General features: G+C 37.1%; 1 protein-coding gene across 2 annotated transcripts in view; it reads right to left on the bottom strand.

Moving 5' to 3' along the window:
• RAPGEF6 (Rap guanine nucleotide exchange factor 6) overlaps window positions 1–23746 on the bottom strand; it is a 183540-nt gene that overhangs the window by 62705 nt on the left and 97089 nt on the right. For both annotated transcript variants that reach the window (XM_054568500.1, XM_054568502.1), the window contains exons 7-13: window positions 20023–20154; window positions 9742–9919; window positions 7526–7662; window positions 5256–5414; window positions 4544–4696; window positions 2045–2209; window positions 32–139 (exon numbers count right to left, since the gene is read on the bottom strand). In XM_054568500.1, the coding sequence (XP_054424475.1) occupies window positions 32–139; window positions 2045–2209; window positions 4544–4696; window positions 5256–5414; window positions 7526–7662; window positions 9742–9919; window positions 20023–20154 (1032 nt within the window). The remainder of the gene's footprint in view (window positions 1–31; window positions 140–2044; window positions 2210–4543; window positions 4697–5255; window positions 5415–7525; window positions 7663–9741; window positions 9920–20022; window positions 20155–23746) is intronic.

Raw genomic sequence — 23746 nt, 5'->3', positions numbered from 1 at the left:
GAAAAAAAAGGTTAGTTATTTTGAGCCTTACTGTATCTTCCAGGTTTTTTTCAAATTCCTCCAGAAATCGAGTCATAGCAGGATCACCTTCAAAATCATTAAAGTGGTTATTTACCCATAATAATACAATCCGTGTTACCTGTGGGAACATGAAGGAGGCAGTGTACAGCTATGAGAGGCACTCATTTTCAAAAGTAGATTCCAAAAGCATGTCTAAAACTGAGTTTCATGGCTCACCTCCTACCCCCCTTCCCGTACACATAAGGTTCACTCTAACAGAAAGACAAGGTTTAGTTTGAGCTTTTGTCTCCTTGGGTACACAAGTAACAGAGGGCCAAGGCTCTTTGTCCCCAGTGAGGATACACAAGCCTGGAGGTTAAGATGCGAGTAAGTACATGGGATGTATATTTCATCAGACATTATCTTAAAATGCAAGCTTCTAAGGGCAGGTAACCATTATCAAAAGTGTCTCTATAGCCAAGAACATATTTAACCAAAATTATAACAAAAACAAATCAGAATTTTCACTTACAAATACTGTGAGTTTTCAAAGTTGTGAAATGATTTTACAGAATTATTTTAAATTCGAATGAAAGTTGAACTGAATAATGTGCCTAGATAATAACACATTTTAAGTTACACATTTAAGAAACTGTGGTGGAACACACATTAAATCCGCCATTTACCCGCTTTTCGTGCTGGTGCTGGGCACACCCACGGTGGCACGGCCCTCACCATGCCCTGTCCCACAGCGTTTCCACCTCCCAGGCCCAGGACGCAGGCAACACTCATTAGGCCTCTCTCCAGCCACTAATTTGCTTTTCTGTCCCTCTGTATTTGCCGATTTTCAATATTCATATAATATGTAAACTTTTGTATCTGGCTTTTCACTTAGCATCATATTGTTTTCAAAGACCATACATGTATTTTATTCCTTTTAAAGACTAAATAATATTTCATTATATGGCTTCACCACATTCTAATTTTGATGAAATTCAATTTACCAATTTTTTTTTCCTTTGTTGCTTATTCTTTGGGTATCACATCTAAAAAAACCTTATCAAATTTAAAGTTATGACTTTTTTACCCTTTCTTTTCTAAGAGTTTTATAGTTTTAGCTCTTATATTCAGGTCTCTCATTCCTTTTGAGTTAATGTTATATATGGTGTAAAGTAAGGATCCTACTTTATTCTTTTGCATGTGGATATCTATTTGTCTTCAAATCATTTTTGTTTATTTTTAGCATGCTTTATTTACTCAGCCATTTGTAATTCTAAAGAGTGTGTGAGGGGGTAAGCCTGTAGTTTTGGATACTCTAGCTTCCTAAACGATAGAATTCCATAGTCCAGCTATGTCTAACATATTTCCTTAAAATATAACAGACACATTAGACAATTATGGCCCGACTTTTATGTTTCTTAAAATAATTGAATTTCTCCTATTTGCAAGGTATTACTAGTCTTTTCATTACATGTATAAATCTCCCATGAAAGAAGATAATCTATTTCAAATAGCAAACAATGTTTAATGCAAAAAATACTCAAAAGTAGATTTAAATAAGCAGATTTAAATACTCAAAAGTAGATATAAATTAAGGTAAAAAAGATGAACTGTTTCAAATGATTATATAAATAAGAAAAATCAACATATTCTATTTTGGGGCTTACACACAATCTAAGTCCTCTTGAAAAAATTTATTTGGTGACTATTCCTTCTAAACTATTAATCAGCCTTTAAATCTCCTTCAGAAACAACTAAATATTTTGAAAAAGTTCAAAACTCTCATGTGTCTATCACGTTTTCTGAATTTACAGCTCCACTGTAACCTTATTTCAGCCTTTGTCTTTTAGAGCTCACATCCAATTTTAACATGTTATTTTGTCATAAAGGTAACTAACTACACAGTGATACATTAATATTGGTTCAAGGGAATGGAATCTTATCAAAATAAAATAAACATTTAATTGATTAACTGCAAAAGGTTATATGAGTAAAATTTAAAGGTCTAAATCACTTTCATGCTTTTTATATTTATAAAACCCACCTTATCCCTTAAGCTGTCAATTTTAAACCATTCCAAAAGTTTGATCCCAACATCCAAAGGGCTTTCAAGAAATGTCCTATAAGTTAATAGAAAATCTTCTATGTAAGTTGGGTCCACAATGGAATGCTCTTCTATCAAATGCATGATGAGACGCTCAGGCGTTGCCTAAAAATCCAAGGATAGAAAAGATCAGAAAATAAACAAATAGCTCAAAAATGAAAGGATTCCTATTAATCACGTTCCTTTGTAGCTACTCTACTAGACAAGTCCTCAAAGAGTTTCACCTTTAAAACACTTGGCACTGGAATTAGGTAGTCTCTATAGGTTGTAATGCATCAGTGCCCAGAGGTTTAAAGAGAAGAAAGGCAGGGGAATAAAAATTTACTCAGCTGAATCTGGTTTTATTGGCATTTCTTTACAGCAGGGCTTTTGAACTTCACTGATCTACCCTGGTGTGGACTGCTACTGCCTATTATACTGCAGTGGAGGGATGCAATGATGACTTGCCTCGGGGGAGTGGAAGGAAGATGTGAGAGTTAAAGAAAAACAAAAACAAAACAACAAAAAACCTTCCTCCAAATTTAATCTTATTCCAAATTTTCTTTTGCCTGCCTATGACCAGAGGAAAAACACATCAGTTCAGAACAGCATGTTTTACTGGTGTTACTTCCCAGAATAGAAGTTTCCTCTTCTATAGTTTATCCATGCTAGCGCACCATCCTCAGAGAAACCAGAAGTTCTAAAGAGTTTTTACATTAATTCAGAGTTTTAACTGCTTGCCTGCCTCCAAATTTATGAAAAGGAATATAAACAACATTTACCTACTGTTCATCTTCGAGCTTCTAAATTGAAGTTCAAATTTATTACCTTAGCAAGCCTTTTCAAAAGTGGGTACACTGAACAAATTTAGAAATAAACCAAATGTTAAGCCAAGTATAAAAACCGACTGCTGCCCATAACCTCAAATTTCAATTTGCTTCATTCATCCAAACAGTTCATGGGTCAGAAAAGCCGTACAGAAAACAAAGGCTAATTAACTGACAATGTTCGTATCTAAGAATTTACTTTTTAAAAAAGGTAGGTACGCTGTATATAAAGCATTCCTCTAGCAGGAAGTCCGAAGTAAGGCTCTTCATATAATCTAGTCAATATATAAGGGACAAGGCAACCACACACCATTCCTAATATTCTCCACCCGAAATACTCTTAAAAGTACCAAACTGGGTTTATCATTTAGGGTCTTTTAGACCAATCATAATTTGAAGTCACTTAAATCTGGTTCTTAAGATCATGTAGCTAAGTCAGGTGGAAATGATCAACATGTTAAAGGCCATTATTCTGACTGGCTAAATCAGCAATTTTCAAATGGTGAGCCACAAGGATTTTTAAAGCATGCAATACCTGAAATTTAAGTCAGGGGCACTGACCTCTTTTCCCTCAGATTGTCAAATTAAAAAAACTGATAACAGTCAACCTAACAACAGCCAACCAATGTGAATAAATCAAAATTATACCTTTTTTTGTGTCAGATCGGCAAAAAATACCAAATATATATACATACACATACACACACACACACATATATATATATATATTTTTTTTTTTTTGATGTGCTGCAGAATTTTAAGCAGTTTACATGTACCATGAGATGAAAAAGACTGAAGGCTGCTGGGCTACCCCCTTGAGGCAGGACACACGTGGAGGCTAGGCCACATATTTAAAACTTTAGGTAAAGATGAGTCGCAGAGTCATGTAAAGGCACATCACTGGGGTGCACGTTAGCATCCAATAAGGAGGGATGCTGGGAGACAGGGGGTCCAGAGTTGGCAGGAGAAGGGCATGGCTGGCATGCAGAGATTGCTTACAAAAAGCAAATAAGTAACTGCACAGAATATAAAAAGAGTCATTGTTGGGGAAGGTATTTACAGACATGGAAAGGAAAGGCTTGGGAACTGTAGTGTAACAATGAAACTGGGAGCACTGGCATGAGCTCGGGAATGTGACCGTTTGATGGACAGAGACATGAACGTTACAGATGTGCGTGCATTTACAGTTAGCACGGACACGTTTGCTGGCTCCGTCCGAGCAGAGGCTCTAGAGGCCCACTAAGCGCTGCCTGCACCTCCACCTACGCTTCATTACGCCTTTATGGCTGGTCCTTTCGTTTTGTTTTGTTTCAGAAATATAGCTGTCTTTGATGAAATTAACTCTCATTATCAATGGATCATAAAATGAATTTAAGAAGAAAAACTTTGACTTGTATATGCTAAAATAAAATCCTATCCATACTGATTTTAAACAGCAATGTCACTCTTCTTCATTAAAATGTGTAAAAACCAGCTTAGGAAAAGGCAAAAAGAACCAATACAGTTATTTAAATTAGATTTCAAAGTTAGTCAATTATCTTGCACTACTCAAAAAGTATTTCAAAAGCCTTCTAGTCAAGATGAAAGCCTTATTCTATCAGTGACTAGAATAATAATAAGTAAAAACACCCACCTTGATTACAATGTGTCCTTTCCTGGTTCCGCTCCGGTCTAGTTCACGGTGTTCATGCACCATAACAATTTCTCCCTCTTCCTCAACTTTATGGGTATTTTTTTCCACATGATTTAAAATTCTCCAATAATCCTGCTGGGCTATGCAGACAAACTGTCCGAGAACAACATGGGGACAACTAATAAATCTATAGTACATAAATACATCACTACGCACTAAGGCAGAGCACAAAGGCAAGAAATCCAGTGGCATTGGTTTTTTTATGCAAGCCTTTCAATCCTTAACAAAAATCAAGATAAAAATAAATAATTCATGCACGAAGAGACCAAGAACTTTTTGAATTTGAATTCTGCTCTAAAAGGAGAAGTGAAAAACTACTCTCAAAACTTACACTATGCAAAGAAAACATGAAGCAGGAATTAGAAACAACTCAGAAGTTCCTATTTCTTTCTTTTATTTAACTAAAAAAAGGAATAAGCTGGCTAATATCAGAAAATTTAACAAACCAACGTTTATTTGTTATGTGCTCTTTTAAAAGTTTACAACTTATTCAGTTTCACAAACATGTGACATATAAAACTTCATTTCCTTTATTAACTGTGAGCTTTTGAAACATGTACTTTTCAAAGCTATTTTATTTTAAGGAAGGAAAAACAGGCTCAGCCATTTTAAGTCAACAAACGAGAGTGCATGACCAAAGGGATAAGCTTACCTGACAGTCATCTACTTTGGTCCTAACAATTCCATTCATGTACTGCTTATCCAGAGTAGGAGTAATTCCAAAACTATTTCCCATAAAGAGATTTTCAACTTTTCCATCTGAATGGCTGATTTCTACAGTGCCATTTAAAATAACATACCATGAGTCAAGCTATAGAGAAAAAGACAGGTTTTAAGAATCTTTTTTGGAAAACAGATAGTTATGTTACTTTGAAAATAATGAATCAATATATAGAACATGTGTAATTAAAAACAAGAGATACTCTCATCGTATCACTAAATACTGTCCTTGATAACACCCAATGCCTGTCTCTGCAAACCACTGAAGCTTAGTTCACTCTTTCTTCTTTTAGTCACCAAATGAATTCAGGGACTTCCATAACTGACTAACTAATGTAATGGTTAAGACCACAAGCTCTCAGACTCTGAGCCCAGACCCTAGCAGTGACTACTTGAGTGAACCTAGACAAGTTATTTAACCTCTAGGGGCCTCAATTTCTATGTTGCTAAAATGGCCCTAACAGTACCTATTACAGACCTTTCCTGTTAATTGAGGTTGTACAAGTAAAGTGCTATAGTGATGCCTGGCACATTGCGAGCACTCAATGGGGAAAAAAGGCAGCTAGTGATTATCAGAAAGACTACCGAAAGCCTAAATTTTAAGGCATAGGTAGCTAATAAAATAGTATTCAAAGTTTTTCCTGACGTTAATAAAAATACTGTCCTCATTGCTATTAGCAGCATTTAATGCTTGAAGGAGATACATTCTAAAGGTCTACTCTATCAACAAAAGAACCCTTGTTCTCATTTAGTATCCCTCTTAGCAGCCTAAACTTTCAACAGTTTTAATGTGATTTCAGGGAAATCTGAATGATCAGTTCTGAAGGAGAGTAAATGGTGGTAAGATATACTTTTTCCAAAGTGTGCTTTTTTTTTTTTCCATTTTGAATATAAAATATATTCATGTGGACTACATACATTGAGGACAAGGACTGTGTCTGGTTTTCCCACCACTACATACTCCCTGTGTCTAAATTAGCACCTGGCACAAAGGAGGCATGCAACAAATTTTTGCTGACAGAACTGTAGAAAATGGAGAGAATATAGAAATTTGTGAAAAATAAAAATTAAATCCTACTGTTTACATAATTGTTAAAAGTTTAGTTTACTTCTCTCTTATATTTATATAAATATTTATATTTATATTATTTTATATTGTTGATATATTAAGACTATCCTGCCTTTTAAAAAATTTAATACTATATTCATGTGTTCATCAAAGGTTTTTTTTTGGTTTTTATTTTTGGGCACATCCTATGCACCAGATGAATTCAAGGATATGGGGAGAAACCGTGTAAACAAAACTAGAGATAAGACCTGCTGTCAAAGACTTTCTGTCAAACTTTAAAATGACTTGAATTAACTCCATAATAATATATGTTGTGGCTGTATAATTTAGTTAACCACTATTTATAGTTAGATTATTTTTTGTCATTTCCAATTTCCATAAGCTGCAATGATCATCTTTTGGCATTAAGTCTTTGAGTTTTATATTATGTCCAAGGAAAGACATAGGAAATAATAGGTTAGAAACTGTTAATACTTTGATGTCCATGTTAAAATTCCCCAAATGACTTTCCAGAAACACTACTGAGAGTACATAATGTTCACTAATATCTCAGCATTAATTTTTATCAGTTTGATAAGAAAATTAGTAAAGGACTTCCTAACAGCAATAATACCTTTCGGTTTCTCTGCATTCTCCCTCCACCTACCCACAAGGTGCCATTGAGCATTTCTGAATTTAAAATTGCCACTAGTCAACTGACAGTCCACTAGGAGGCATAGGTATCAATACATTTCCCTCAGTCTCCTTTTTTTAAATATATACTAGGGATAAGAAAACTTGAGTATATATCTAATAGACATTTTAAACAATAACACGGATATAAATATACAAGTAGAATAATTTTTTAAAAGTCTTACAACTTACTTTGATAAGTAAAAACAAATGTGGTTCAATGACTATTATCTATTAAACATTTATTTTGTGCAAGATCCATTGATGGAAAATCAAAATTAAGACAAAGTACATACAGCAAAAACAAAACTAAACTTATCTCAAGGAACTGTAACTATCCCAAGCTCGGCATTCATTTAAAAAAATTGTGTAAATTTAAAATCAGCATTTACACAAGTTTATGGAAATTCTAAAAATTACCTGCATACTGCATAATGTGTAACATTTATTTGCTAACCTACCTCTTGTCCATCTTCAAGAATAACAGCTCCAGCCTGCTCTACCACTTCAAAAATCATCACCGAGCAGAGTTCTCTCCTCACGCTCATGGTCATGTTGGCAAAAGCAGGGAGCTGATGCATGAACTCCAGTAACTGCTCTATTAAAAAAAAGAAATTGTAGCACGGAGACCATCAAGGACTACACTTTAAAGATACAATAATATCTAGAATTCAGTGCCTAACTTCCCCACCAACTTATAAATTTATGCTGCTAAAAAGTAGAGAAACCAAGACACAAGATGACTGCTGGTCAAACAAAATCAGTTACTTGGTTAACAGATGTACTCAGAACAAACGAAAATACAGGTACATTGGAAGCTACCAGAACTCACAACCCCCAGACAGAACCAGGAAAATAAACAGATTTAGATGAGGCTGGAGAGTCTGTCTAATTTTCCTAGCCTGAGATGCCACTCCATGGTGACTGATGTCCTTTGATCTAACAGATCAGTGAAAAAGCTGTCATCTAGTTCTTATTGGGCCAGAGTTTTTAAGAAAAGATATTACTAATAAGTGGCAATGATTAATTAAATTAGAGATAACAAATGTGAATTCTAGTTCAAGATTTCTCAAAGTAACACAAGGCAATTCTCTTTAACCAACAAATGCTGATGCCTGCCTGCCTTAGACCGTTCCCTGGTATAAAAACTACGTGAGTAGTTAGATATGTATCAGGGAGAGGCACACACATGCAGTCAGCTAAGGGATGAAACAAAAACATCTATAAGGTGCTATCCACCTGCAGATAACTGGGCATTAGCTATATTCCAAGTTTTTAAAAGTTTTGTGAAAAAAGCACAGTATATAATTCTTTAGCATAAAAAAATGCACTTTCAGTTTCTGGCCAGATAATGTTCACATGAATCTAAATCGCAGATTACTTAACTATATGTTGTTAAGAGTGACAAGGAATGTTCAACTGTACTGATTTCTACTCACACAGATCATGATTATTATTAGTACCAGCATTTTCTGATTTGAACAGCAGCAATATGACTACTATAACAGGGAAATCTAGGGCAAAATCTGAATTGGATCATAATATATAATGACACTAAGTAATATTTGTCTTTCAAGATAACATTAGCATCTTTAGTAGTATACAATCACCTTAAGTATATTAAATTATATAAAAGCAAATTTATAAAGTTTTAACCAAAAATTATATGCATATTTTTTCTAAGTCAGAACATAATATGATTTTGATAACATAAAAATTGTTTTAAAAAGCTAATTCATAAACATTAGACAACATTGTACTGTTTTAAATGTCTTATGTACGCGAAGGGGAAAATCACTTTAATGGAATCAGAGCTTTTGTTTTACAAATTTGGGCGGCCAGGATGTGAGTTTTATAAATTTGGGCAACCAGGGGGATCTGGCTGCGAAGTCTGTCACCCTACTGATCGCCAGGGTTGATTCAGTTGATCTGGCAGGCTGGGCGGGTGTCCCCTTCCTCCCTCGCAGCTCCATGAACGTTGCTCCCACAGCTTTGTGCTTGGCCAAAGAGGACAGCCTTCCACAACAGCGGAGGGCCACTCTCTGGTCAAGGGCACAGGAAAGCCTGGGCTCCCCACTGCATGCTCTAAACAAGCCCTCAGGCTGGGGCAGCCAGCCTCAGAGACGCTCAGAATGATACTCCCTCTTGATGTTTATGTCCCTGTGCATTCCCCTCCCATCTGATATGAGGGCTGTTTTGTGTGACAAACAGGACCTGGGAGATGTAATGATATATCACTCTTGAAGCCAGATCCTAAAGGACATTGTGTCACTGGCCTTACTCTCCCTTGGAGTACTTTGGGAGAAGCTGACTGCCATGCTGCGGGGACATTTAGGTAGCCTCTGGAGAGGTCCACACAGTGAGAAACTTAAGTCTTGTGCCAAAAGCCATGTAAGCACTCATGTTGGAAACAGGACCTCTGGCTCAGCCCAGCAAAGCCTCAGAGGACTGCCAACACCCTGACTGTGACATCGGGACACCGAGCCAGAACCACTCAGCTATGCTGCTCCTGAATTCCTGACCCACAACAAGCATGAGAAAACAAACATGTGTTCTTTTTAAGTCACCAAGTTTTGGGGTAACTTGTTATGCAGCGATATCTAAATTAAATAATAAAATTCTTCTTGTTAATACATGTAAACACACACACACACATATATATATATTTTTTTTTTACCAATGTCATCATCAGTTTTGTCTGCAGGTTCTTTTTCAAGACATTCACGAACAAGATCTCGCCCGTGCAGTGGATCTGTTCGGTCAATTTCTTCATCTTCCTCCTCTTCATCTTCTGAATCAACAGGTCCTTCAGGAAGACGTGTTAAATCTACATCTCCTACCTCACTTTCTGTAGCCTACAGAAAGAAATACTGATCACTTATCCTTTCATGTTATAAAAATTATATGCCACAGTCTGAATTAATCAAAAGTACCCCTCAATACCAAATATTATAGAGAATTAGGCAATACTGTTGCCTAACAAAATGATACTTATTTATAAACGGTTTCTCCCTGCCTAAAATACAGTCTCATCATTCCACGCCATGACATCTTGGTGGTAGACCTGATGTGGGAAAAATGGTTAGGAGACTCAAACATCACTCCATGTTTTAATACCTGTTTTCCAAAAAACACTTGTGTTTCTTAAAAGTACATTTCCTAAAACATTAAGTGCAAGAAAGATACATTTTACCAACAATCACTTTACCAGTACTTATTAGTCTACATTGGGTGTTGTAAATAAAATATCATTATTTTATCACTGAGATTTACACTCTGGTAGGGCAAACAACCATGTAAATTAAGAACAGAAGTATAAAACAAGAAAATAGTAGTACTGAAAAGTGCTAAAACAGACCAATTGTGACTGACTGAACAAATACTTGTCATCTCCCAATACCTTACTTGAATCTAATACTGTGTCAAGAAGAGTAGAGAGTATTGCAACCAATCTGTAATGTAAGCTTATTTTTACGACTTCAGCTCTGGAAACATTAGTCTCAGATACTTGTAAAGGAACTAGGAGGTTTTAAAATAACTGTAAAAAAAAAAAAAAAAAAGGAAGAAAATTTTACCCTTTGCAAACAGTATGGATGGATGGACCTGGAGAACATTATGCTACGTGAAATAAGCCAGTCAGAGGAAGACAAATACTGTATGATTTCACTCATATGTGGAATGTAATTAACAAACTGAACTAACAAAGAAAATGGGGACAGACTCATAGAGAGCAGGGTGACAGCTAGTGGCGGGGGCAGGGGGAGGTTAGGAGAAGGAGGGATGGAGCAAAAAGGAAAAAGGACTCATGGACATGGACAACGGTATGGTGAATGCTGGAGGGAGGGAGGTGTAAGGGGCTTAAATGGTAATGGAAAAAATACAATAAAGATTAAAGAACTGTAAATATAAATACTGGGTTGGCCAAAACGTTCATTTAGTTTTTTCCCATAAAATAAAAAACATTTTTTCATTTTTAACAATATCTTTATTGATTTGGATGTTTTGAGTATGTTGGCTATCTCCCATATGATATAATGTTGAGTGTTCTCAATTGATGTCTCGATTTGATCGCTATCAACTTCAACTGGTCCACCCACCATGAAGCATTGTCCAGTGAGAAATCTCCAGCATGGAGCTTTGTAAACCACTTTTGACATGTTCAACCAGTAACTGCACCTTCTCCATTTACTGCACGAGGTTTTTTTTTGTTTTGTTTTTTGAGTTTGTTGTGTTTTTACCTTTCTTGAAATAATAAAGCGTAGTATGTAAAAAATGTTGCATATTTTCTTCCATCTTCAATATTAAAATGTCTACACAAAAATTCACCAACTTTGGTTAAGTTTTTTTTTTAAATGCATGCTGATATGACAGCTGTGATAATACAATCTAACAAAAACTGTTACAACTAAGCGTTACTAGAGCCATCTTACTGAAAAAAACCAAATGAACTTTTTGGTGAACCCAGTATCATTCACTGAAAATAATGAAGATGTCTTTTAGGAAATATGTCTTGAAGTGATTAGTTGGCAATATTTCCAAACATTATACTCATTTGATACATATTAATAAAAAGCATGAATACTGAAGCAGTTGCAGAAAAAAAATAAATTGAACACACTCTTCAAATATTTAAGCCTTATCTCCTTCCTATACTGAATATTTACTGTTCTGTCTGATCGGAAGAGGATATTTCCTTAAGGAATTCCCATTCTCCTCCAACTTAACTCCGAGATCACAGTGGGGAACAACGCGCTGTCCCTGGCTATGTAAACTAAGACAGAAAGGCCTTTTGGCAGGATTTTTATAGTTGGAGGTGGAGGGCAGAGTGTCCTTTTTCCTTTGGTCCCTGAATTTGAAGACTGTGACACAGAGCTGCCCATAGCCACACGGGAAAGCCTTTCTGTGGCGGAAGAAAATGGAACTAATAGGCAGAGAAAGGAGCAGGGGAATCGGAAGTACACTGAAAGAGAGGCAGACGTAGCAGAGACAGATCAACAAAGCAACAGAAATAGAGCATGCAGGACAGAGACAGAAAGGGCATCAGCACAGTGTCTGTGACAGAAAGCATCACAGGAGAGAGGAGGAGCAAGCAAGCCACACACCTGCAAGCATCCCAGTTTCCTGAGGCCAGAACCACCTCCTCTTTCTCTGTGGGTCAATCAATTACCCTTTCTGGCTATTGTTATTTCAAGTTAAGACTGACACCTGCAAGAGTCCTAATTTGTTTTCTAAGATCCCGTTTTATACTTCCTTTGGATTTCTGCACAGCTTTAAGTAACAACGAGTATAAACCAGATTAAATACACAATTTGAGATTTACAAGATTAGACAGCATAGGATAATACAGGAGCAACCCTGCCTCAGGACTAATACACTCTCCTGAGTTATTTTTTGGGTATGAAACATTAGGGTTTCAGTGGAGTATATTTCTGAGTAATATATTTTCAGAACCACAAACTTGCTAGCAGATTATAATCTTTTTTCAAAGACAGTAGTTTTAATTTAAACATGTATACATGCTAAAATGACTTTTCCAAAAACCTAATTTATTTACATACACGGATTTTGAATCTAAGAAACTAGTGTTAAAAACAACAACAACACTAAAGCAATTATTCTACACAATTTAATTTTTTAAAATATACAAGTTCATCCCTGCAATAGCCTTTTTCTACTTTATCAATTCTTAAGGACAATCTACCATATAAATCTGGGTTCTTAAACCACCCTGTCCTCACCTCAGTCCCAGGTTTTCATTCCCTGACCCAGGCTATTTCACCCTAGTCTCATTTCCCACCTTTTAGATTAAGTCTAATAAAAAGACAGACGGCTCATAACAGAAGGGCAAATGCAATTCAGTCATGTGGACAACAGGGAAGACTTATCGTCATCTGCCTAGGAAGTGAAGATATGTAAGAAAATAGTTCTTTAGAAGTCACAGGTAGGCACTGGCAGAAGGTTACTAAAAGAACTCTTTTAAGAAACTTTTCAGGCCATGTGCAAAGAATCTATCCTTACAATTGTCTTCTCTTACCTGTATTTTTTCAAAGTAGAATACAAAGGAAAAAAAGACGAATAAAAGTTCTGAGAACATACTAAACTGTTAAAATGTTAAGAGCATACAAAAGAAATATGGTGCCAAAAAATAATTAAAAATAAAAAAATAACAGTTGCCAAAAACATGCTAGGAAATTCTAAAAATTGGTAATTTAAAAATAAGTACATAAAGTGGTTTATGTAGTTAGACGCCAAGGTCTAATTCTCTGGCTAAGCAAGGGCAAGCCAGGTCTTTAGGTAAAGGGAGATATGACAACCCCCCGGGAATGGAGGTCACTGAATGGTGCCTCTGAGGATGCAGTTCCTGGGCAGAAAGTTTAATTCTCTAATAACTAGACAAGGATTTTTTAAAAAATGTATCCACAATGTCCAGCATACAATAAAAACTTACTAGATACTTGAAAAAGCAGAGAAATGTGCTCCATAACCAGTAGAAAAATCTATCAACCAATATAAATAGGCCCAGGAATGACAGAGATGATGGAATTAGGAGAACTTCTCACATGTATTATCAAGAAGTTCAAGTATTTAAAAGAAAATGTAAACATAATTAGGGAGGAAATGGGACATCTCAAAGAAATGTAAACAGTACAAAGTGTGAACCTGAAGAAGAGCAATCAAAAATACCAAAATGAAACAAAGAAAAAAAGCCAAAAAGAAAATTCAACCTAGCCTCAGAAATTTGTTATGACAGTATCATAAGTTGTTACAAAAAAGGCAGGTCAAAAGGTAAGCCATATTCCTTAAGGTAGGGAACATATAGGATCAGAAGCCTAGCCTTTCAACTACTTTATCCTACTACCTGGAATACAGCAGACCATCAAGGAGATTATACTAAATGAATTAAGTCCGGAAAAAGAAAAGTATATTGGTGAAAGGAATAAGACAAATGTTAAATATCTTGTGTTTTTCCCTTCCCACAGTACGAATATGTCTCTATGTATACGTATAAATATAATTTGGTGAGGCAGACGGTAAGAGATTTTCTGATGACTTGGCAGTCCCCAACTAAACCAACAGAGGATTTCCTTTTCCTGTTTGCATCCAGATAAACATGAAGCTACAATAAGGGGAACTACAGGTTAGAATGAAAAGTTACACAAAAAAAATCACATTTCCAAATTTACAGCACATATTAAGCCAGAACCTTGGTCTTTCAGTGCTTCTATCCTCTGCATTCCTATTTGCAATATTTCACTCAACCTTTTTCATGGACCACTTAGTCCTTATGTTTCTTCTTTGTCTTTCTGGTCAGGGCAAGAATTCTGTGAAATGAATCCCTTACAACAGTGTTGTCCAGGCTCGACCACTCCAAAATGTCTACAACAGGAGAGGCAGGCAAAATAAAGCCTCCTTTGCCCAGAATAATCAAGCTGTAGTTATTAGTGAGCCTTGAAAACAATATTGGTTTCTGCCTACAAATGTAATCCAACTAAAAAAAAAATATCTAGATTACTTCCTAAGTGCCAAAACTGTGCTCGATTCAGCATGGGATATACAAATAAGAAAAAAACTCTGCCCTCCACAAATTTACTATGATGATAAGAAATGTCAAGTGTGCATGTAATGTAACTACACTATAAACAACAGAATGGAGACATGGCGCACAGAGAACTGGCTGTGGGGTTCCAAGATGTATGAGACAGTGTAAAGATGTCATCTAGGTCAGTGGTCCCCAATCTTTCTGGCACCAGGGACTGGTTCCGTGGACAATTTTTCCACAGACCAGGGTGGGGGAAACAGGAGTGGGGCTCAGGCAGTAAGGCGAAGCCGTCCAGGGAGGGGGGGGGGGAGGGGGGCTGGGGGCCCCTGATCTAGGTGGAGCTGCTGGCAGAGCAGCACTACCAAAACACCTTCCTAGAGAAGGGTGAACACGGTTGGGAACAGCCATTATATGTTAGTCACGGAACATAATCTATAATGTGCAAGTGGAGAACTGTGGAATATAAAACCAAATTTGTAGATTGTATTTAGAAGGGAAAGGCTTCGAACTTGAACACAAATTTGAAATGAAGAGTGTGAATTAGGTAACAGTGAAGCAATGACGCTTTTAAAATAAAGGAGTAGAGTCCCGTTTTTTTGCAATTTATTTCAAGCAAAAGTTTAAGAAAGGTAACAAAGATAACTGGTTTTAACGAGGACACAAAGGATATCCTTAACAGAAACACTCAAGACAAATGGAAGAAAACATGTGGTAGACAAAGCAAGATGAGGTGTCAAAAGCACACCCCAGGGGAAACGTGGCACCAGCGCCCTGGAGAGACTGGGCAGCAGAGCTCTGAACCGAGGAATCACGCTGCGAGGTAGTAACTGAATCCAAAGTTGGGATTTTTAGCAATGTGCTTACGTCTTATATAGAGGATAAAAATTATAGATGGGGGATAAATATGTGCCTCAGGTTAATTAAAAGTACAGTCATGTGTCACTAAAAGACAGGGGCATGCTCTGAGGAAAGTGAGGCAACGCTGTCCTCGTGCGGTTGTAGAGTGACTTACACAGACCTAGAGGGCAGAGCTCACCACACACTGGGTCTACATGGGACAGCCTAGTGTTCCTAGGTTTCAAGCCTGCACAACATGTTACTGCACTGAAACTGAAGGGAACTGTAAGGTGATGCTAAATACTGTTATTTGTGTGTCTAAACATATATAAAAGTAGAAAAGGTAAAGTAAAAATACGATATAAAAGTGTGTGTGCATATGCACATAAATGCACAGCTGTAAGGGCAGTACATGGGGGAGGTACTGGGAGGAGGGCCATGGGAGGAAGCACCATTGGAAGGAGAGTAGTTTTCGCGGGGGGGGGGGGGGGGGGAGATGGAGAAGGGGAAGGAAGTGAAGGAACAGAAAGGGCCATCGGAGACAGAAAGAGATCCAGGAGATAAAGCTTGAAAGGAGAAATAATAGAAGGGATGAGGAAGCAGAGAGAGAGGGGAAAGAAAAAGGGAGGAATTGAACTAGGGGGAAAGATGAACAGAAATGGAGAGTGGAGAAGCAAGTTAGTGCCCAGGAGCATGGGTGCATGTGCCCATGTGCAGGGGTGGGCTCCAGCGCTCCCCTCCTCCCCAGCCCTCTCCCCTCGCTCCCTTGCCGACTCTGGGTGGGCACAGTGTGAGTAGAGAGCATGCTGGGCCTTCTCCTTAATTTAAACCACCTAGATCTGGCCTTTTCTTTCAACATCGCAAATGAGCTCTTTGCTTATAATGTATAAAAATGTTATGGGACCACTGCTGCATGTGTTGTCCATTGCTGATCAAAATGTTATGTGGTGTAAGACTGCAAGTTAATGAAAAGGCAAGTTAATGAAAAGGCAAGAGCTTTAGCTCAAGAATCAACATTTCACAATGTCCCGGCTCTTGAACACGACTGAAATAGAAAAAGGAACCTAGAAAGAAGCACTCCTATTTCATCCACGCATTCTTTGAGAATACATAAAATACCTTACTCAAGAACATTCTAACATATAAATGCATACTTTTAGCTAAATTTTAAGCTGACCTGATTAAAAACATATTCACAACAAAGCCATTACTTGCATTTTTTTCCTAGACTCTTGTAACTGCTTTATTTGAAGTTTCTCTGAGAATGAAGGGCTTTTATTTTTAAATCAGAAAACAGGAAAACTCCCAAGGAGGAAATGCATAGGAGCACAGCCACATGTTTGGCCATATAAAATGGTGCAAATAATTTTCCTATTAAGAATTGCTGTTAAGATTACTGTTTTTTTTCCACCCTCAACCCTCCAAATTAAAAATTAAAAATACTTGCATTACTTCACAAGGCTTTGCTTTTACTGTTGCAAGCCATGACTGGGTTAGATGTCCCCTTCTGAAATCTCCCAAACGCTGAGAAATTCGAATAACCAGACAAATCACTTTAACTGTTGCTGGCCAAGGTATATAAAATGGGAATGTACACCTGTAACTAAAGGTTTAATGGGTACCCAAAGAAGGGCTGGAGTCAGGAAAAGACTAAGAATACAGCACTGATTTTGAAGCCTTCTTTTCTTCCCTTTGCTTTAGTCCTGAGGATCTGATTGCATATATATGATAATGGTTGGTGTCATTTTGCTCATCTATTTTCTTTTTTTATAGTAGCCTAGATTTTTTGCATTGTGGAGGATTTTATCAACCTATTATTCTTGTTCTTATTCCTTTTAACCCCTACTAATTATTCTTTGATATTTTCCTACAATTTTATTCGTTTTATTTTTAACTGTATACCCTATTTACATCCTCTTTTAAATCTGTTAAATACAGAAATAATAATGTTCATTGAGAAAAACATGACAAACGCTTAAGGAACACAATAAAAAGTACCCACAAACCTACCACCAGAAGATAAACATGGTTCCCATTTGTTCCTCTTGAATTCAGATTTGCATTCCATGTATTCAAATACCAAGTACGTATACGTATGAGTGCATATATATTTATTTAAAGATTCTGGTTTATTTTCCTTCTGTTTTCATCTGTGTTTATTTGCTTGTTTTTTTTAATCTTTAAACTGTTTCTATCCTTTGGCTATTGTCCTAAGCTCAACTAAAGCCTCATTTTGAAAATGTTTTACCTGTTTTGGCTACTCTTAAAATATTTTACCTCATATTTTTGCATATTTGACTTTGGTATTATGACACTTTTCTCTTTTAAATGTCTGAATTCCTGTTTTGGTTCTAGAATTTCATTATTTTTGCTCCTTTTATCTATCCATTCTCCCTAAATTCATTAAGGCTTACTGGTTACTTTATCGTATTGGTTACTATATAAGTTTCACTGTGTTATAATTTAAATATATGATTCCACTTACATGACATTCTGGAAAATGCACAGCTGTAAGGACAGAAGACACTGGTGGTTGCCAGGGGCTCAGGGTTAGGAGAAAGGAGAAGGGACTGTCTACAAAAGGGCATAAAATATTTTTTGAAGTGATGGAAATGCTCTGTCTTTATGGAGACTATACTAAAGAGCATGAATTTTATTAGATGTAAATTACATCCCAGTTAACATTAAACATATATATACCAACACACAAACATAATGAATGGTGCAGGATGCAGAACTGGTGTGACTTGATGCTGAATGTGATGATCAAGGGAGGACAGCCAATGGTGACTCCCAGGTTTCTGGGATATGGAAAGGTGTCTTCTTCACTATGTGATGGAGGTACTCCTTTGACATGCAGGACAGCTGGCAACGATACCTGTCCACAGTTTATCCAATATTAAAATGAAACTCTTAAAAGCTGGAGTGATGTGCACAGAGTGCTACTGAGGAAGGAAAACAAATGGGCGGTTGGGGCAGGTCGGGCACCTACACGGCTATGGTCCTGCAGCAAAGGACCTCCAGCCACACTGGTAGGGGTACTTCAGCCCGAGCCTCAGCGGGGCGAGCCAGTAGGTGAACATCCTGTAGATGTTAAGGTAAGTGCGACGCTCCAGAATCCCCGCTATGGCCTTGCCAAAGATAACTGTGCGCATCCCATCTCTAGTTCAGAGTAAAGGAGGGAGACCTTGAATATCAGTCTGTGCGCTATCCTCTTACCCTTTTCTCAGTCATCTAGGGCTCTGTTCCTTGTTCCAAAAAGGTGACCGCATCTGGCTTAGAAACAGATATACTAGCGAGACTAGGTCATCTGTAGTCTGTTAACACCACATCCCTGTGTAGAGTCTCTTCTAGCAAGGTCTAGCCGTTCCCACTTATCCTGGGAGAAACCTACAGCCACACCCCTAACTGCACTAATCCAGGGTCGATCTCCCTCAAAGTTCTTCTCTAGAAAAAACACAGAGCCCAGAGAAGACATGACTCTACTTGGACTTTGAGATGTGCAACACCTGTTACTTCTTACCTAAGGTGCTTCTTTTGGTGAAGGGCAGAATGCATGGAGTCCAACAACTAAACAAAAACAGTAAGTGCTCCCAGAGCCATGGATTGTTTTTAACTTTACTTTTAAAAACCTTCCTGTTCTGTCTACTATAAAATAGTTAACAGGGAGAATTCCTTACGCTGTCGATCATAAAATGTCAGGATGGGCGGTGCTGGTTGCCAGGCTCTGTGCAGAAGACTATGCGTGACCCCAGCACAGGGGCCTCCTCCACCTGCATCCACCTACGCACCTCCCCTAAGATGAAGGAACGCTGACCTTCCTAAAATACTTGAATGTGGGTAACTCAGCAGAGCCCCCGTCTGAAATGTTTCCTCAGACAACGATTCAATTTCAACAGATCAGTCCTATATGGTCACCACTAACCACATGCGAATGCCACGCGCTTGAGCTGTGGCTAGTCTGAATCGAGATGTTGCTGTCAGTTTAAATAAACTCCGACTATTGGCAACTTAGTACAAAAAATAAAGTAACTCATTCATAATTTTAAAATACTGATTACATGTTAAAGTGATAGTGTTTGGATAGATCGTAGTAAATAAAATATATTACTAAAATACACTTTACCTATTTCCTTTTTGTAATGTGGCTACTAGAAAATTTAATAGGCCCTTTTCAATACTTTTCATTTTAGTGAAAAGTATTTGCCTTTTCAAAAGCAACTCTAATTTTCTTCACAACTTTACTTATAGAAGACTAATACAGTCATAATAAAAATGTCTTTTTATATGTTTAAGCTCAGTTGTTTCATTTTTTACCAAAGCAAGCATTACATGGATTTCCCCAGATACAAGAAATTAAAATGAACACTAGATTCATACACTGTTGGACCATATTTAAAGACCCTCAAAAGAGAGATCATCTCTTTAATTAGGCTTACAAATTTGACAGTTAAGTAAAGCACATTTTCCCAAAAACCTTATACCTGAATTTCAGACCTTACTTAAAAGACATGTGACTACCTAAGGCACAAGCACAGGACACTTGGCAGAATACCCAACACACAAACCCCAAGCTGTTACCTGATAGATATCGGATAAACTGCTGCTCCCAGAGTCACTAGCGATGCTACAACCAGACTGACTAGAAGACACATGAGTCACCTGTGGATGAGGGCTGTCTGTAATGTGCATCTTCGTAAGATCGGCTGGAAGCTGAAGAAGAAAAATAATTTAAGATATTCAAAATATCGAACTTCACCTTTATAAGAGTTCATGACACAATGTTAACTTCTGCAGCAAATTTCTGTTTTATGTATGTTACTGTACAAGTTCATTTCTAACCTAAATTCTCCATCCTTAGGAAAACTCCTAGGAAATGATAACCAAATTAGTACTCTGATACTATCAGGCAACTCTACCATGAAAACCCACTGTATAGTTTTCAAAAAAGACCACCATTCGTAATGGCATTTCAGAGGAAAAAGCCTGCCCTCCCCACAAATTCAGCCATTCCCCCGTAAAGGGGAGGAACGTCACTGTACACATATGTGTGCACACTCACCAACACAAAACAGTGGCTGACACCAAAAACAAACAGCCATGGCTTGGACTAAATTACAATATCCCCTGGTCACAGTAAAAATGAGCTAGAACTAAGTTTAAAAAAAAAAAAACAAGAAAATTATTAAATACTGGGAAATTATAAAACCGACTTCTTAATAGCCCACAGACCAATTAAGTCACAACTGGAAGTCAGCAAATACTTAACCAGAATAAAAATTAAAATGCTATATTATCAGGACCTATGGAATAAGCTAAAGCCATAGTTAGAGGTCATTTTATAGCTCTATTATGTATATTCAAAAAGGCAGCAGAAAATCAATGTGCTCTGTTTACAGTAACTGTAACTGGTTACAATTAAAAAGAAATATTGATGGAGTATGTGTCAGCTCAAAGAACTTCCTCCCACTTTGTTTCTACTGTTTAGATACAAAGAAAAAAATGTCATGTAGGAATGAAGTAGATGGAAAGGCAAAGACTGAAAATATGTTTGGTTGTAATGTCAGAGGTGGGAGATATTCTATAGATACTCTTTCTTCAAGAGGCCTACAGAGAGAAGACCAAGCAGAAGGTCATCCATAAAAGTAACACAATGAACCAAAGCCCATAGAGCAAGTCTGCAAACTGGCTTGGAAACGATACTTACAATATATTTGATACTTACAGGCCACCCTCACTAGACCCTAAAAGGTAGGTGTTACTACTCTCCCTAGTTTACTGATGAAGAACTGAGGCAGTAGGATTGGCAACTTGCCCCAGATCTCAACACTCAAGTAAGAAGTGGAGCTGAAATTCAAACTCAGCTCTATCTGATTTCAGTGCTCTCTGTTACCCCAGATTTGTGCCAGGAATTCTGCTGGCAACATGATGATGAAAACAGGTCCTGTCTTCAAGGAGCTCGGTACAAGTGGAAAGTACACACAGATTTATAAGTATATAGCATCTAGTGGAAATAAGGATGGTGATTACACAGCTAGCGTTTGAGTACTCACTACGTGTCCCAAGTATGTCAACTATAGAAAACATACTTCTGGTTGAAGGAGAAAAATTGAGACTGGTGGTCCAAAAGGAGTTTTAGCTTTATATACAGTATCTAGTTGAAACGCTGAATTTTCATATCAAGAAAGCATTTCCTCTCTTATACAAATAATTTGAAATATTTTTAAAACTGAAAACAAATATATACATATGTATGTGACAAAAATTTTCTTTTACTTTCTCTTTTAAAAATGGCCACAGAAACTGGAATGTGTTGCTATTCTGTAACTCTTAGCAACTATACAGGTAGTACGCATTCTATGAAATATACGAAGTCTGTCCCCCAAAAAGTCCAACTATTCTTAATATGGATTCACAACTATTTGTTTAGCATTTAACTACTGAGGGACATTAAGACTGTTTCCTGTTTTTAACTATTTTCTACTAGTGTTGCTATGAACATTTGTGTACAAGTATTTAAATGACCACTTTCATTTCTCTGGAGTAAATATGTATGAATAGAATGGCTTAGGGTAGACACTAAACTTTCATTTAATTTAGATATACAAGCTCTGTCCAGAAAAAGTCCAGCCACTGTTAATATAACGAGAACGGTTTGTGTCACACTGACGTAACCTGGAAGCTAAGGAGAGTAGACTGGAATGCGCATGAGTGAACACTGATGACTTCACTGTACTAGTCAGTGGGGGTGGCAGATGCCGTTGAGTGAGCATGTGCACTATGCTATCATTGCATTCAAAATGACTGAATGAGTAGAGCAAGGAATATGCATCAAATTTTGTGTTAAACTTGAACATTCCTCTGCGGAAACTGTTCAGATGATTCAGAAGGCCACAGTTATGGGTAACTAGTGATTGGTAGCCTCATCACGACAACCCACCCATTCATGCATCACATCTTGTGCAGAGTTTTTCGGGAAACATCAAATCGCCCAGGTGATTCAGCCCCACTAAAGCCCAGATTTGGCACCCTACAACTTCTGGCTTTTCCCAAACTAAAATCACCTCTGGAAGGGAAGAGATTTCAGACCATCAATGACAAGGAAAGTACGATGGGGCAGCCGATGATGATTGGGAAAACTGTGTGACGTCCCAAGGTGCCTACTCTGAAGGGGACTGAGGCGTCACTGTCCTATGTACAATGCCTCTTGTATCTTGTATCTTCTTTAATAAATGTCACTATTTTTCACATTACATGGCTGGATACCTTCTGGACAGACTTGGTACATACATACTTTGGAACAAAACTCATGGATATAGTGGGGGAAAAATGGGGATGGGAGTTCAGAAGCTGAATAATTAGATGCTATACTGTATGTCCCTTAAGCTCTTTACAACAAACATAAGCTTTTTACATAAGATTATCTACCCTAGTCATCAAACAACCATGAGGTAGATACTATTATACTCAATTTACAGATTAAGACATCAAGAACCAGAGAAGTTATAAAGGTTGTCCATGGTGATACAGTTAGGAAGAAGGGCAACTGAAATCTGAAACCCTTAGGCAGCTTGACTATAAATCTTGCTTTTTCCTCCTAAGTTGTTTTTTGATATTAAGCTGGGAGTTTTTAATGCCCAATTGTTTGGGAAGTAAATGCAAGTTTTATTATATTTTAAAAATATGTATCTTATGACTCAATTCTTCTTCTTTGGGTACCTACTCTAAAGAAGCATACAGGTGCACAAAAAATGTATAAGAACATTAATTAAAAACAGTATCTGTAATAGTTTAAAGAAAAAGGAAGTAATCATCACAAGCAGAACAGCTTAACTGTTATATTGTCTATCACGGACTGCTAGGCAACAGTTCAAGGTATGGCGTAGATCTGAGAGGTCCCCAGATGTACTGACTGAAAAAGCAAATTTCAAGACAAATACAAGATGTGACTCATTTTTTAAAAGCATAAGAACAATTTATGTGTTTTTGGGTAGACATTTATCTAGGTCTGGGGGTAAAGAATTGGAAGAATATAGTGTATCAGACAATCAATAGTAGTAGTGAAGAAGAAAAATCAATCCAAAGGAATTTTTGCTTTATGTGCAATATCTCACTGAATTGTTTTATTTTCATATGGTGAAAGCATTACTCTATTACTTCTATAAATAATTTGAATGTTTTCAAAACTAAAAATATATACATGTGTATCTGAAATTTTTTTGTTACCTTCTCTTTTAAAAATGGTCACAGACACTAGAATGTTTAAAATTCCGTAACCCTTAGCAACTAAGGGTTGCTATGTACA

Source organism: Pteronotus mesoamericanus, unplaced genomic scaffold (genome assembly GCF_021234165.1).
Source record: "Pteronotus mesoamericanus isolate MK-2021 breed Mesoamerican mustached bat unplaced genomic scaffold, CSHL_Meso_final contig_2, whole genome shotgun sequence".
NCBI classification, from domain to species: Eukaryota; Metazoa; Chordata; class Mammalia; order Chiroptera; family Mormoopidae; genus Pteronotus; species Pteronotus mesoamericanus.
This window is presented reverse-complemented; position numbering and strand designations above follow the sequence as displayed.